This window comes from Perna viridis, chromosome 2, assembly GCF_037379345.1.
Source record: "Perna viridis isolate PV_CMFRI_1.1 ecotype Kerala chromosome 2, ASM3737934v1, whole genome shotgun sequence".
NCBI classification, from domain to species: domain Eukaryota; kingdom Metazoa; phylum Mollusca; class Bivalvia; order Mytilida; family Mytilidae; genus Perna; species Perna viridis.
Genome location: NC_142446.1, coordinates 21,424,063 through 21,439,512, shown reverse-complemented (window position 1 = coordinate 21,439,512; position 15,450 = coordinate 21,424,063). Strand labels below are relative to the sequence as shown.

The 15,450-nt window shown below is 31.4% G+C and overlaps 2 protein-coding genes across 3 annotated transcripts in view; one reads left to right on the top strand and one right to left on the bottom strand.

Moving 5' to 3' along the window:
• Window positions 1–15,450, top strand: part of LOC148624043 (cilia- and flagella-associated protein 61-like) — a 31,983-nt gene that overhangs the window by 13,958 nt on the left and 2,575 nt on the right. For both annotated transcript variants that reach the window (XM_088566469.1, XM_088566470.1), the window contains exons 20-25: window positions 1,855–2,034; window positions 2,652–2,700; window positions 3,049–3,218; window positions 9,075–9,198; window positions 13,780–13,856; window positions 14,155–14,259. In XM_088566469.1, coding sequence (XP_088422595.1) covers window positions 1,855–2,034; window positions 2,652–2,700; window positions 3,049–3,218; window positions 9,075–9,198; window positions 13,780–13,856; window positions 14,155–14,259 — 705 coding nt within the window. The remainder of the gene's footprint in view (window positions 1–1,854; window positions 2,035–2,651; window positions 2,701–3,048; window positions 3,219–9,074; window positions 9,199–13,779; window positions 13,857–14,154; window positions 14,260–15,450) is intronic.
• LOC148624044 (adenosine receptor A1-like) lies at window positions 5,703–7,092 on the bottom strand. Its single transcript, XM_088566474.1, has one exon. The coding sequence runs from the start codon at window positions 6,951–6,953 to the stop codon at window positions 5,844–5,846; it is 1,110 nt and encodes a 369-aa protein (XP_088422600.1). The 5' UTR covers window positions 6,954–7,092; the 3' UTR covers window positions 5,703–5,843.

Here is a 15,450-nt window from a genome sequence, read left to right as displayed (position 1 = left end):
TTTATTTTTTCTATCTCTAGACATCATTGTCTCGTTTAAAATAATTTGTTGAATAAGAATTCATCTAGGAAACATGACAAATCTGATTGTCAAAATAAATTTTTAAACTAGATATAAAAGACTGGAATATGAGGCTTTTCACAGCATTGTTAAATGATCCTCCTAACTATTCTTAAAATGAGTTTTATTAGTCTTCTGTGATTTAAATATGTTCTTTGAAAACATAATATAAACCATGCTATAGACTGTATATCAAAACCACACACAATTCTTAATTTTGATTAGGTTTCAATTTTCATTAGGTTTTGTAAACTTTCACAGAAAAAAATTAAAGTGCAATTTTTCATTTACTTTATTCAGATATTATGCACACTAATAGATTTATAGATTTACAATTGAAAGGTATAATAATCAGAATGAACAATGACACAGTTGCATTTTAATTATTAATATAATAGAATACTCTTTCCCACCTGATATTGTTTGAAATACAAGTTTTTACATATATTGATTTTCTCATGTTAGAAGGTCTGTAATATTCTCACTTTGATATTTTTCTTACTCCATTCCATGCAAGCATTTTAATCAATTTTAATTATGGCTTTGTATAGATTTCACTGTTTCGCAGGTGCATTACTGAAAACTTGCAGTGATGTTGAAATATTTTTTCCATCTGTTTGATTTTATTGCCTCACAGTTGAAATAAATGTAACTGATTTAGGAGTCATGGTGCTAATTAATTCTATACTAGCGCTTTACACATAAAATCCTTCTATATTCTGCCTCTGATTCCACGAAGGATTAATTTTCAATAACCAACCATATTTACAAAATTTATTTATCTGAAACTCATCACTTCTCTCACATGAAGGTTTTGAATATTAGTTTTTACTGGTTCTAGGTTTAGGTCAAAAGGCAAAATAGAAAGTATTATTTAAAGAATTATGTGAACTGATGTTATAACAACCAATCAGTAATTATTATATTTTGGTATTAAATTTTCAGTCTCCCCTTGAGCAGACTGTTTGCTTGGCCTAATGAGAATTCTAGGTAACTTTTACTAGGTAAAAAGTTTTGTCCAACACTGATACCTGCTGGGATTATAAGAACTATAAGGTTTCTTTAATTTACTTCTCTGTGGAGGTGAACTACAGTAAAACTATCTTAACCAAACCTTTTTGCGAGATTTGTTCAGTTACAGCAGATGTTAGGTTCAGTAAGGTTCAGAAAGTATTGCAACTAATATGAAAGGACATCAGGTGTTTATTTTACACAGATTACAGGTCTCACTGTAATTCACAGCCCACTCTCTTGCTTTACTCAGTAATTAAACATTTATGTAGAAAGTCTGAAACTATGTCTTATTTAAAACTTAGAACCTGTTTCTAAAACCTGTGCTGTATCATACATTTAATCACAGTTTTAATTAATAGATACATACTATGTTAGCTTATAATGCCCACATTTGCCCATCTGTTCAGGGTTTTACATTTGAAGTCATATCAAGCTGTGCCAGGTATATTATTTGATCATTTTAATGAATTAATAGTTTTCCTTGTTATTCATTACATATTTCACAGAATGATGTGGATGGCTCATTTTGTTATGACCATTGATCATTGTGTCCATCAATTTTTCTGTCAGTCCATGTACCTTACTTGCACAAATTTTCTTAACATTCCAGAAAATTTTGATTGAACAGTATATGATGGTTGATTATCATATGAGGTTTTGTTTTATTTAAAGGGGGAAATCCAAAATATGGTGTACATATTTAGTCACAGTGAAAATTCAAAAATTGTGAACTTATTCAAACCTTTTCTAGCTCACACCTGTTGTCCTTTAATATTCCAGGTGACATGTTTTAACAACACTGTAATTGACAGCACTGTTCTGAAGGCATTAGAGTCAAATGGTGTACATATATATTCTGACCATGTCTTGGCTCAGTGGAATAATGGAGCCGAAGAAGTTACAGAAATCTCATCAGCTAGCTTCACTACAAACAAACAACCAACACAGATTGAATGTGGTGTAAGTAATAAAACAAAAATCATTGATTGAGATTTTTTAACTTTCATAACTATCAGTGTAATTGCCAAAAAAGACAACAAAGAAGGTGATCTGATATGAACTAAGTTTAGATTTTGTTCTACATTAGTTTACTGTTGGGTATTTTCAAATCTAGTAAGAGATCAATTCTTGTTTAACTAATTCTTGAAAAGAACTAGTAGAATCATTTAAGAACTGTAAAATGTTTTGCAGTCATGTTAATTGAATCTATTTAGCTAATAGAGGGACTTTAAAAGATTCACACAAACGTATAGTAATTTAAGCCTTGAATAAAAAAAGTCATGCAAATGTATTGTTTAAAAATTGTTGTCAAGTCCAGCAAATGAGTATTTATTTTGAAATAGTCCTGCAAATCTAATGCACCAACAGAGACAGCATACTGTCTTCACCGAGGTCGTAAAAGGTGAACAACCAATTCTGATACACAAAAAAGGCACATGCTAATTACATTGGAATTATAAGGAATTATTTAAGCAATGAATTATTAGACAACATATATTTGAACTGTAATACAATTTCTAAGTAAAAGAGTAAATCATTGTAGGCTTTATGTAAATTTTATTTTTGATCCTTTTCAGGCTTTCTTCTCCTACTACAAGAAATCTGTTGATTATGATGCTTTTAGAGGTCTGTAACTGTTACACTCCACAAACTAATTTCTGGCCCTTGAAATGTTAAATCCTTGCATTTGTTTATTTATCTGTTAGCTTTTATGTGCTTAGTATTTGACTGGTTTATCTTTACTGTTATCGGAATAATTCTTAACTTTAGACGTTTGTCTGGATTAAGCAGTTTTTATAAATAAATATATCATTTTTATTTCTAGTAATCCTTTTTAATTGTGCCAATAGTGATAACCCAGGATAAGTTTATTTTATTGGTTTTGTCCTGTAAGTGAAATAGTCAGTGACAATGTTTTTATTCATAGAAAATCAAACTACAATGATAGATATGATTGTTGGTTTTTGTTTTCAGCTATCAATGATGCCTGTTTGGTGTATGATGGTAAACTGGTTATAGATGCAGCATTCCATACCAATGATGTGACAATTCGTGGAGCAGGCACCATCACCAAGTTCCAGAGGAAATACCATGCTGATCAATGGACACATGCTAACTTCAATTCTAAGGAAGTTGGAGTGCATGTAAGTAGTTTCTGACTAGGCTTTTTTGGTGGGAAAGGGCAAGTATTAAATATTCATTTAAAATTTCCATAAAGCTTTAGATGTCTGTATTAAAGTTCCATGCATATAAACAACAGTTACTTATAGTTGGTGGAATATTTTATATTTTTCTCCTAATCACATATATTGATCAAGATTGTTAGAGATTTGTTGCTTTCAGTATTTTTGCTGTTTGGGTAGTTGATGAGCAGAAAACAAAAACATTAGTTGCATTCATCCTAATATTCAACCTGTAGTTATATATAATTAATTTAGGTGAATGTTGTGGTAGTATTTTTCATCCAAATCATGAATTAAACAATTTATTGTAAGTTTTAACATCATTATAGAAAATAGCATTGTGACAAGTAATTCAATTTTTGATTTATGAATTCTTTTTAAATTTTCTGCTGGTATTTTTCTTAATATATGATGTTATATCTTTATTTTTCATAATTTATTAACAGTGGTAGATCCAAAGAATCACCTAAGGAGGGCCACCAGAGGGGGGGGGCAAAAAAATCCTTGATAAACACATTGTAATGCCTACATTTACACATAAAAATAAGCTATTTTCATTTTTGCACATTTATAAGGACCTTCCTTTTAATCCACATATGATTTAAATTCCATTCAAACTTGAAAATTTGTTTTTCTAATTATCTGAAACTGTACATAGGTATTCAGTTTTCATCCCCTAAAATAAATCATTCAGTAAATGTTTTATTGATTGCTATAGTGGAACAATTAACTCTAGAAAAATGAAGCTAATTGCTTTAATGATTCTTTTAGAAAAAAAATCGTCCAGTAGTTGAATTACTTCTGTTATTGGATTTTTTTTTCTGTGATCATTATTTTGAAAAAAAATGAAATCTTATGAATTAAATTTTGTACCATTGTTAATGTGATTTAATTACAGTTCCATCTAAGAATATGGTTTGATGAACTTTTTATTGTAAATACTGCACCTCAGAAACCTTCCAATTTCACTTCATAGTCCAGATCTGTGGCATGGAACAAAATATAATCATTTAAAAATTGGCTAAAAAGCACTGCAAAATTATCCCACAATTTTAAATTCCTTCTTATGTAATGTAATAAAAATTTACCATGCTGTCTCCATAAATTTATTTCTATCAAGAGTGTTTTCTAGGTTTGTTGAATGTATTTCAACAATAAAATCATTCACAAATTTGAATGTGTTTTTGAAAGTGATTATTTGAGATGATTTTCGAAAATATAAAGGAAAAGGATATTTTCATTAAAACTTAATGTTTTTGTAGGACATTGTGATGAATAATGAAACTACTTGTACTGATGTTACATAGGCTAATGTGAACTTAAAAATTAATCGTTTCAATGTTGTGGAAGCAAATTCTCTATCAATATCTCTTTTTTTTGCCTTTTAAATGTTATTGACATGTTATTGTGTAATTACTCATTTTGATCTATGATCTGCAAACAGAAATAATACAGTTGTAATAATTAATAATTCAGACATTTAGAAAATTGCACAGGTTTTAACTTGGTATAATTTTAATTTTAATAACTAAAAGTACAAGCATTTCCACCAGACTTTCTCGATGTTTTGAACTTTAGAAAATCTTAATTAGCTGAGGTTATATAAATGATATTTTCTAAAGTCAATACATTTGACAACTTAAAAATAACCACACCTCATTTTCTATTACCAGGATGTAAAACATATCACTAATTGTAAAATCAATATGTAACAGTTCTAGCATATTGTTTGTCTACTAGAAATTCACATTACCACTGCCATTCTACTGATGGAAATGTTTGTTCTGCAGAACTGCACATTTATTCAAGTTAAAGAATTACTCTTAATTACTCAGAAATTGCCTTCATAAACAAATATTATAAAAGATAAATAGTTAAAAAACCAGATTCTCTTCAGGAAAGTGGGTTCTAGTTTTATATAAAATGAAAATAAAGGTATAGTTTTACACATGCAAGAAATTATTTTTATCTAAAAGGTTTCTACCTTTATGTGCATTGTAACAGGCTTATTTGGTAAAACACAAGTGTTAATTTATACCCTGATTTCATACAGAAGATTAGTTGTAGACTGTGTTACTACCCTCTTGAAATAAATTATTATTCGTATTTCTCCTTGATTATTGAAAGAGAAATGAAGGTTTGATTCATCCATTACTGAAGTGGTGAGATGGCAATTACAATTAATGTCTATAAGATAATAACTCCGAAATATTATTGTATTTTTGTTGACTATAGTCACAATTAATGACATCTTACTTTATTTGAAGTCTGTTTTTTTTTTATTGGAAGAATCTGTACATTTAGTCTAATCTGAAATCTTAATTTTGCATTTTTGCAATCAATCAGCATTTGCATTTTAAAATGAACCTTAGAATTATTGTTGAAAGCTTGCATTGTTTTCTGATATTTTATTTGAAAAAAACCAAGCAACAAATGATATCACATTTCAGTCTAGTCTGAACTGTTAATGGATTAACAACAACAAATTGACAGAGAATCTCATGTTTTAAAAATGTAATTCTTTTTAACAACAACTGGGTTGTTATAGCAAAATGATATTGGATTGGTTTCAACTAATTCCATATACTAAATGAAAAATACAGGATTGGCATGGCCATTGTCTGTGGAATCGTTAACTTTTTGTTGTGTTGATGACATAGTGTTGGTTCTATCTATTGTTGGTCTTGACTCTGAGTTCACTGGTGTCAAGCTTTCAGTGTTATTACTCTTAGCTTTTGCTGCTCTTTCTGCCATTGTTTCCAGTTCTTCTTGTGTAAGAGTATTTTTCCATGATGAAGTTGTCTGTGTCCCACAAAACATTTTCCTAAATGCAACTTGGAACTGACTATTCCCGATGGCATAGAGAAATGGGTTTATTGCAGAGTTGATATGACTGAGCAAGATAGCCGCCAATAAGAGATTGATATGGTACATACAACTGTCACCCTTGCACAACAAGGTTATACAGTTCAGTATATGAATTGGGAGCCAACATACTGCAAACATCCCAATAACCACAGCTAATGACTTAGCTGCTTTTACTTCTTTAGAGAAATTCAGGCTTTGTTTTCTCTGTTCTGTTTGACTAACTCTTTCAAGGGCTGCTATTTTGATTAGCTGTTGACGTACAATTACGTAGATATACAAGTAAATCAGAAACATTATCACCAGTGGTGACAAGACGAACCCAAAGAAGTTAAAATATACCATATACTTCATATCAATCACACTTACAAAAGCACATTTATTATCTACCATTGGACCAAGATTCCAGCCAAACATAGGTACAAAACCAACAATCATTCCTCCTATCCATGCTATCACAGAGATTATTACTGCTACCTTTAGTGTCAAATGTTGTTGGTAGAAATATGGACTCTTTATGGCAATGAATCGCTCTACTGCTATTGCACATAAGTTAAATATAGAAATCTGAGTTAAAACCACAACAACAGAGTTTGTGAAAACACACCACATATAGTTTTGAGGCAGCCCAAGGTAGCTTAGGGCAGCTAACGGAGACACTAGTATTCCAACTAAAAGGTCTGCAAGTGCTAAGCTGGCTATGAAGGTATTAGTTACTGTCCGTAGTTTATAGTTCTTGTATATAGCTAAAAGTACAAGGGTATTCCCTACTACTGAGACTGCTCCAATAATGACTTCTAAAGAAATATAAACTTTAGATGTTATATCCATTCTGTTTAAGTGAATTTTCTGTAGCACTTTTATAACTTCACATAGAACTGATTAATCTCATGCTCAGTAATTCCAGTATTGATTCCATTTTTTTGTCTAACTATTATGGTACTTTATGTCACAGATCAAAGCTAGAGAATGAATAAAGGTTGAAGCATCAGGTCCCTTTTGTTGACAGATGAAACCTAGATAATAAATAGAATAAATTCAACTGAAAATTACTTATTTTGCTGTACTCTTTAATATTGAGGTGAAAATAAAAATTCTGTAGTTTGAACCACTGTATGTGATCATACATAGGGGAGTATTTATGGAAAAGAAATTATTTAAATAAAAAGGAAATTTAGTATGTCCCTTGTACTTCTAGTTATTTGATTCAAAAGGTGAGAGAAGCTGATTTTGTCAATTTCAGTACTATCACATATCAGTTTAAATATTGAGATAGCATTTGAATAATGCGAAATTAACATTTGTAGTATTTTTTTCCTCATATACCGGTATGTGTTAATAATGTCTGACCAGTTGATGTTGTACCAGCACTAGTACATTTTAAATTCTTTCCCTTCAAGGAAGTTCTTATAGTATGTATGTTTACCTTATTACTAGATGAATTAATATGTTAGTTGAATCCTATGAAACAAGATTTGACACAGGTCTTGATATCAATTGGGACAGTGACTGCATATTAATGTAGCTTCATGTCCTCTTATGTTGTAATTTATTACTTTTTCTATTCCCATTTAAGGTAAAAAGCGTATATTAAGTACTGTTTGACACAAATAGGAGAATGTCAGTAACACATTTCTGTGAAATAAAATGGTGTAAAACTTGAAAATAAAAGTAAATGATCTGCAGATATATCACCTGGTTTTAATATCTGGTCAAAACCATAATGTCATATTTCACCTTGTATAGTCAGAAGTAGATTTTTCTTCAGGCTTTATAAATAACAACTCCAAAAATTATATAAATTTCTGTTGTTATTGCAAAAAAAAAAATATTTTTAAAACTATTTACAAGTGTTCTGTCTTTTTCAGGGTGAATGTTAATTTCAAAATAATCTTGGTACTGAATTATTAATTTTAGTAGAATCTTAAAAAAATAATTATAGGTGACTTCTGTGATTTAAAAAAAAAGGTTTAAGTAATTTTCATGTTATATTTGCAATTCTTTGCAAAAGACAAGATACTATTTAAGTGTTATTTTCAGTCACAGTACATAAATAAAGTATATTACTGGTTTATACTACCTTACCTTATCATAACAAACAGGTGTAATTACAGGTAAATAGATGTCAGTTCTAGAAACGACAAAAATAAATAGATACTTGATGTTAGTAGGCGTTGCCTTGATACTAGGTTTCCATTCAGGTATTGGTAGAAATTACCAGTTAGGGATGCTCTGTGTTAACTTGTATTGATGGTAGTTAAGAGTACATAGAATATTAAGTAAAACTAATTCAATCTGCTTATTGATTATAATTAACAATTATAGTATCCCCTGAATTATTTATTTTTAACTGTAGGATATGTTTAATTCCATAATCTGACTTTTACTGTTTATCAAATTCAGAAATATTGTTTGAAAAGAAATTGAAACTATAGTTAGTATGAGCATAACTCATAAATGATGCCCTGCATACATCTATATATCTTCTTGGATTTTCATTTAATCTGGAAGTTTTTTTTCGTAAATCAGAACTTTATTTAAATGAAAAGATCAATTATTAGGTACATGAAAGCAGTATTTATTTACAATAAATATTAAAACAGGTTCAAAATTGGTTTCCCTTAGCAATCAATTGAAGGCAAATATCCTGGTAACTTTAAAAGAAAAGCCACACTTATTCAGATCAAACTTAGCAGGTGCACAATGATATAACTGAAAAATTATTCCCTTAAATCACCAAGGATAAATTGCAGATAGAAAATGGACACCTGGTACCCCCTTTTTCAGGCAAAGAAAGTCCATGTTTTGCTAAATCTCGCACTTTACCTTTGAATGGGGATAACTACCATGAAACCTATATCATGAGATAATAAAAGTCAAATTCATGACTTATTTAAAATTATTAATCATAAAATATTTGTATAAATATGTTTTTTTTGTTTTTTTTTTCAGTTAGCATCAGAGATGCTTCGATTGTTTGATCCGACAATGGATCCGCAAACTACACCTGCTGAAGAAACTCTTAATTTGATTCCTATATACAGAAACCCTAAGATACAAGGAGGTGTTCTACCAGGTAAATGACTATTCTCTATGATACAAGGTGTTCTACCTGGTAAGTGACTATTCTCTATGATACAAGGATGTGTTCTACCAGGTAAGTAACTATTCTCTATGATACAAGGATGTGTTCTACCTGGAATGTGACTATTCTCTATGATACAAGGATGTGTTCTACCAGGTAAGTGACTATTCTCTATGATAAAAGGATGTGTTCTACCTGGTACGTGACTATTCTCCAAGATACAAGGAGGTGTTCTACCTGGTAAGTGACTATCCTCTATGATACAAGGTGTTCTACCTGGTAACTGACTATTCTATATGATACAAGGAGATGTTCTACCTGGTAATTGACTATTCTCCAAGATACAAGGTGGTGTTCTACCCTGTAAGTAACTATTCTCTATGATACAAGGATGTGTTCTACCAGTTAAGTAACTATTTTCTATGATACATCATACAAGGATGTGTTCTACCAAGTAATTAACTGTTCTCTATGATACAAGGAGGTGTTCTACCTGGTAAGTCACTAAGGATGTGTTTTATCAGGTAAGTGACTAGTCTCTAAAAACAAGGAGGTATTGTACCTGGTAAGTGACTATTCTCTAAGACACAAGGAGGTATTTTATCAGATAAGTGACTATTCTCTAAAAACAAGAAGTTATTCTACTTGGAAAGTGACTATTCTCAGAGATAACCTGGTTAGTGACATTTTTCTGTAAGATAAGACAAGGTGTTTAAACTGGTAAGTGATTATTGTCTAAGTTTTATATATTCAAAATTTCGAATGTTTTCCTTATTATAGAGTGCTATTGTTGTCTCCTTGATATTTGCTTATTTACTTTTGTTTTTTTGTACATATTATTTTTGTTATTTCATGCTCTTTACTGCTGTCTAGTCTTTATCAATTAGTTTTTCAAAAGTTTCTTTTGGAATTACTTTGCTTCTTGAGGAAGGAGTCCTCATAATGGTATTTGATGTGAAATAAAGTGATATCCTTGAAAGCATTGAGAGCTAGATTTTAGTCTGACACAAAGTTACATCCTGTGGAACTTTTCATACCAAGCAAGACAGTTCAGTATCTGGGTCACTAAATTGCATTTATTGTATGGTCTTCAGTAGTTACTTAAATTCAGAAACTTTTTTCGTTTCCAATATGCCATTAAGAGTATGCCTTTCTAGATTTAGCCTGACAGGCCAAAGTATGAACACTAAGTAATACTAGTCTCACTAATAAACGACAAGAGGTATCAAGAAGTGACAAGAAGTGTCTAGTTTTTAGAAAGTTACAAGAAGGAGAAAAAGGCAACAAGAAGATTTTTAAATATATCTATATATTCAACTTCTTTCTCTTGCAGGTAACACCTACCTCATATTATTTTCATTTTGTGGTCATCAATTGAGAATTTTTTTATGGTTAAATTGTATATACAAAATCTTTTTTCTGTACAACTCCTTTTAAAAGATTTTTATAAATACATGTGCTATTCAATGTAAATCATTAGTGATTTCATGATATAATCTCTTCTGTACATTGGTAAGACATTGATTTCTTCTGGTACTTTGAAATTATCTACACTACATATTTGATGTATAAACTGTTGTTCTGCATTGCTACCCAATAGTATGAGTTTGGTGTCAGTAAAGGTAAATAGCAAATTAATTGTCATTGTAAAATTTCCAACATGCTAACATATTATAACAAAATCTTGCATGGAAAAATTCTTGTGAATTTTGTTTTTTTTTAAGCCTTAACCTTAAAGGGCAAAACAAGTAATTGCTAATGAGGACAAAATCTTGTCCTTTATATTTATGATGTAATATTACCATGGTTGATGGGGAAATAAAAATGAGATAAAAGAAAACCGACATTAAACCCAATAATTCATAATAGAATTCAACTATAACAGAACTTTAAACCTCTAACTTGGCAATGAATTCATTCTCATAAATGGAAAGACTCATTTCATTTACAACCTCGACTCAAGCTCTACCATATGAGACCAAATAATTACAAAGATTTTAAGACTTGATCATGTCATTATGATCAGTGAGATAATTTAGCCTTAAGTGAAGTGTAATGAAACAGGTAAACAACTTCAAAGGAAGTTAATCGCAACATTAATTGCTCTGTGTCATTCAGAATTTTACCATTTTAATGATTTTTCTATGATTCCAATGAAATTTTTAGTATCTGCAAGTAATTTTCATTGCCTTATAATTGTCATAATTTTAAAATTTTCATAAAACATATTTAACAAATTAAAAAAGAAAATAGAACCGTTAAATGCAGCTGTTTAGGACTATTGAGTATAAACTGACATCTGTGCTTTCTTTAATGCTGATATCGAATGATTTTTAAAAATACATGTACAGCTATTTGTCTAAAGAACAATGGTATTTATGCTTATTAAACCAACACTTAATATGCCCACAAAGTTTTGGTTGTATAAAAATCACCTCTGTCCACATCAGTACAATTCTTCCTAAACCACTCAGTGGACTTTGATGAAATTTTTAGGAAGGTTTGACATCAGATAAAAAAAATCTACTAGGTAATGGTTTCAACATGTTTACATAGGAAACACTACCTAAACCCACTTAATAGACTCTAGTGAAATGTATAAAGAAAGGCAAGACATTATATGTAGATATGCATAAAGATAACTTTGATCCCACTAACAGAGATAATCCAATACATGTATTTCATCATTTGAGTTCTCTTACCACATCATGGTCAAATGGCTACCTCATTTTGTAACATACTGAATGTAGATCTATGCATAGTAAGTGCATAATCTGTGTTTATGTTGATAAAAAGTAGTAAGATATGTGACCAAAGATTTTTCTCATGTTGATCTGACTAACAAAATTTTTTTTCCACTGCTCAGTAATTGCAATTCTTATGAAAAATGATATTTTGTTTATATATTTAAAAAATGGGTATTACTTATAATATATACTTTTATGATAAAGCCATGTTTATCACAGCAGATACTGATTCTCATAAAGCCGAAATTCCACTGACACTACAAGATAAATTCTAGAAGAAATGCTTTGCAGAGTAATTTTACATATTGAAAAGACTCCTTCAGTCTTGGATTAAATGTTATTACTTTGGTAGACCTAATCAAGTAAAGGTAATACCCATGTAATATCTTTCAGTGTCTGACATTCTAATAGAATTAAGGTTTTTGGCTGGAACAGGAAATTCTTCCATTTAAAGCTAAAAATCATTACATTTAATGGTCATGTTGCATGCAATAAATGAGAGAAGTGGTTCCTAGATATGATATCTCTTTGAACCATTGTAGTAATGTAGAATACAAAACATGATCCTTTGGCTTGGGATCATTGGATGATTGATAAAGAAATATAACATTATTTCTTTGTTTTTTTTTATTTCTTTGTTCTTTTAATCTCCTTTTTTCTTTGAATTGTGTTGGGTGCCTTTGTGGAGCAAAGAAAATGCTGAAGATGTGATGTTTGTTTTGTTTCTTGTCTTCAACAATGTGCTATGAGCTTGGTTTTCTCTCCATCCAGGCTTTTACCTGATTTCCTTGTCTTCAACAATGTGCTATGAGCTTGGTTTTCTCTCCATCCAGGCTAGCTTTTACCTGATTTCCTGCCCCGTGCAGGTCCGGGTGTTGAAAGAATAGGCCTGCAGCAGTGCTAAGCTTGTTGTAAAAGGCGACTAAATAGTGCTCAGAACCCTAGCCGGGGGCGAGGGCGCTCTGCCCACAGAGCAACTGGGATGTGTGGCTCAGGTGGTTGAATGGGGTACCCCTGGCATGTTACATGCTGGGGTTGTCAGGCTATAATACGGAAAACCTGACCGCAAACCATAGTTGTGCACCGTGTTGGGAAAGATGCCACGTTCCTTGCACGTTAAGGAACCCTACTGTGGTATTCTCCCGGAGTAGGAACCATAGGGCTCCACCACAGGAGGCTAAATTGCCCTGACCCTACCCACCTCTCCCTATTTCCAGTGGCAATCAAAATTTGTCGACCCCATTGTCCTTGTGTCCCATCCCTTTTTCATTTCATCATTATTTCATGTTCATTTTATCATCAATTTCATGTTCATCGTCTGAATATAGCTGAAATATTGCTGCTCAGACGTTAAACCCCAACAAACAAACAAACAAACCTGATTTCCTTGTCTTTAACAATGTGCTATGAACTTGGTTTTCTCTCCATCCAGGCTAGCTTTTACCTGATTTCCTTGTTTTTAACAATGTGCTATGAGCTTGGTTTTCTCTCCATCCAGGCTATCTTTTACCTGATTTTCTTGTCTATTAATGTGCTATGAGCTTGGTTTTCTCTCCATCCAGGCTATCTTTTACCTGATTTTCTTGTCTATTAATGTGCTATGAGCTTGGTTTTCTCTCCATCCAGGCTATCTTTTACCTGATTTCCTCTACATAGTTTTCATTTGCCTTGAAACATGCACAGGTGGAAGTGCATGACAAGGGGAGTGGAAAACTCAACGATTGATAGGTCTGCACTATTCAAAAATAGATTTAAGTGAGGTGGAGACCTTGAGAACAGCTTTTGGCTCTTTGAAAGTAAAAATGCTCTTTTTGAAATGTTACAGGAGGCTATAACTACTTACATATTGCCAAACCTGGATTGGACATGCCATTAACAGACCAAATGGCTCAACATGATTATGTAAGTTTTCAATAATTATGATCAGTACATTAAATGTTCATGCTTGTCAGTATTCTAATCCAGTCAATGTACTCATTCAAACTATTAATTGTGATTGTTGTTTAAAGGAATACTTGCAAGATGGATGAAAAAAGGAAACAAAAGGAATAAAGCTAGAAAACAAAACTTAGAGTTAGGAATTTTTTGCCAGTATTTTTCAATCTTTTTTAATATGATCAATTTTCTTTGTTGACTTAAACAATAAAAACATGCATCAACTTGATCTTGCCAAAATGATAAGTTAGACTTTGTTTTGCAGGGAAAAGAATACACTACAGGAACAGCTGATGGTACACCAGAGTACTTCAGGATACATATAAACCAATACAAAAATGTGGAAACTATCACGTGTCTATCTAAATCAGTAAGTCAAACTAAATGAAAAAGAGCTGTGCTGAAAATGAAAACACTGTAAGAAAAAAAAACATACTGGTATTTCATTCTACAAAATTGATGAACACTTTAATTAAATGAGCATTTTTTTAATTATAATGTAAGCATTCCACACAGAACCAACTATTCAATGCTTATCAGTTTGCTAGTGTACATAGAAGGGGCTGATATTTCAGGTTGGTCTGTTTTTGTCTCACCTGCAATGAAAGTCGCAGAAGGCGAGACTTAGGTTTTCCTTTTCCTGTGACGGCAGCAACGGCGTCCACATACTTACTGTTAAGTTATCTGACAAGTTCATGTAAACATGAACCCCTTATGCTAGGTCAATGGTATTTGGTGTACAGATGCATTACCATCATTGCATCACAAATTCATATCAATTTTATGCAGATACCTCTGCAGCCTTGTTTTTTTTACTTAGAAAATTTAAGGTTAAAAGTGCATGAGTGGAAGGGATTTACAGTGCTTGCTCATTATAACACCCCTTCTTAATGGCGGTCCCTCTTTTATTGCCATAAATTTCCAATTTCTCAGTCCTTTCCTATTTCATAATATTATATACATTTAGTCATCAAACATGTTTTAATTATGTGGCCACTTTTTATACCCTATCACACTAAGTTGCAAGGTATTTTGTGATGGCATCCAGAAAAGTTTAGTTGAGTGTTCATCGGTCTGTCGCCTAGTGTATTTTGAAGTGGCAACACAAAAATGATAATTTTGTAATTTCATATTATTATACAAAATAAAGCAACACAAAAAATAATATTTAACAAAAACATCATTATATTGACAATATCAAACAGGCAAGACTTATCTCTGTGATAACAGTTTATATTATTGTCTATCCCTCTTAACATGTCTTATATTAACTTGTAAATTTTTGTATGATTACTTCAAATTTAACAAATTTCGTTTTTATGAGTGTATATTTTAAGTTAAAAAAAATATTTTTATTATACCCCAGCTTTTAGGTATCAGGGGCATTCAGTTTTACTAATGTCACAATGTGTGTACATCTGTTACAAAGTCCTCTGCAACCCTTCTTCAGAACAAGTTGAAATTTGGTGTGCAGCTTTACCTTTATCAGTTGTGTAGAGGCAATCAGCTTACCAGTAGTTATTTGCTGATCAGCTCCCGTTTGCCCGAACAGTTTTGTTGC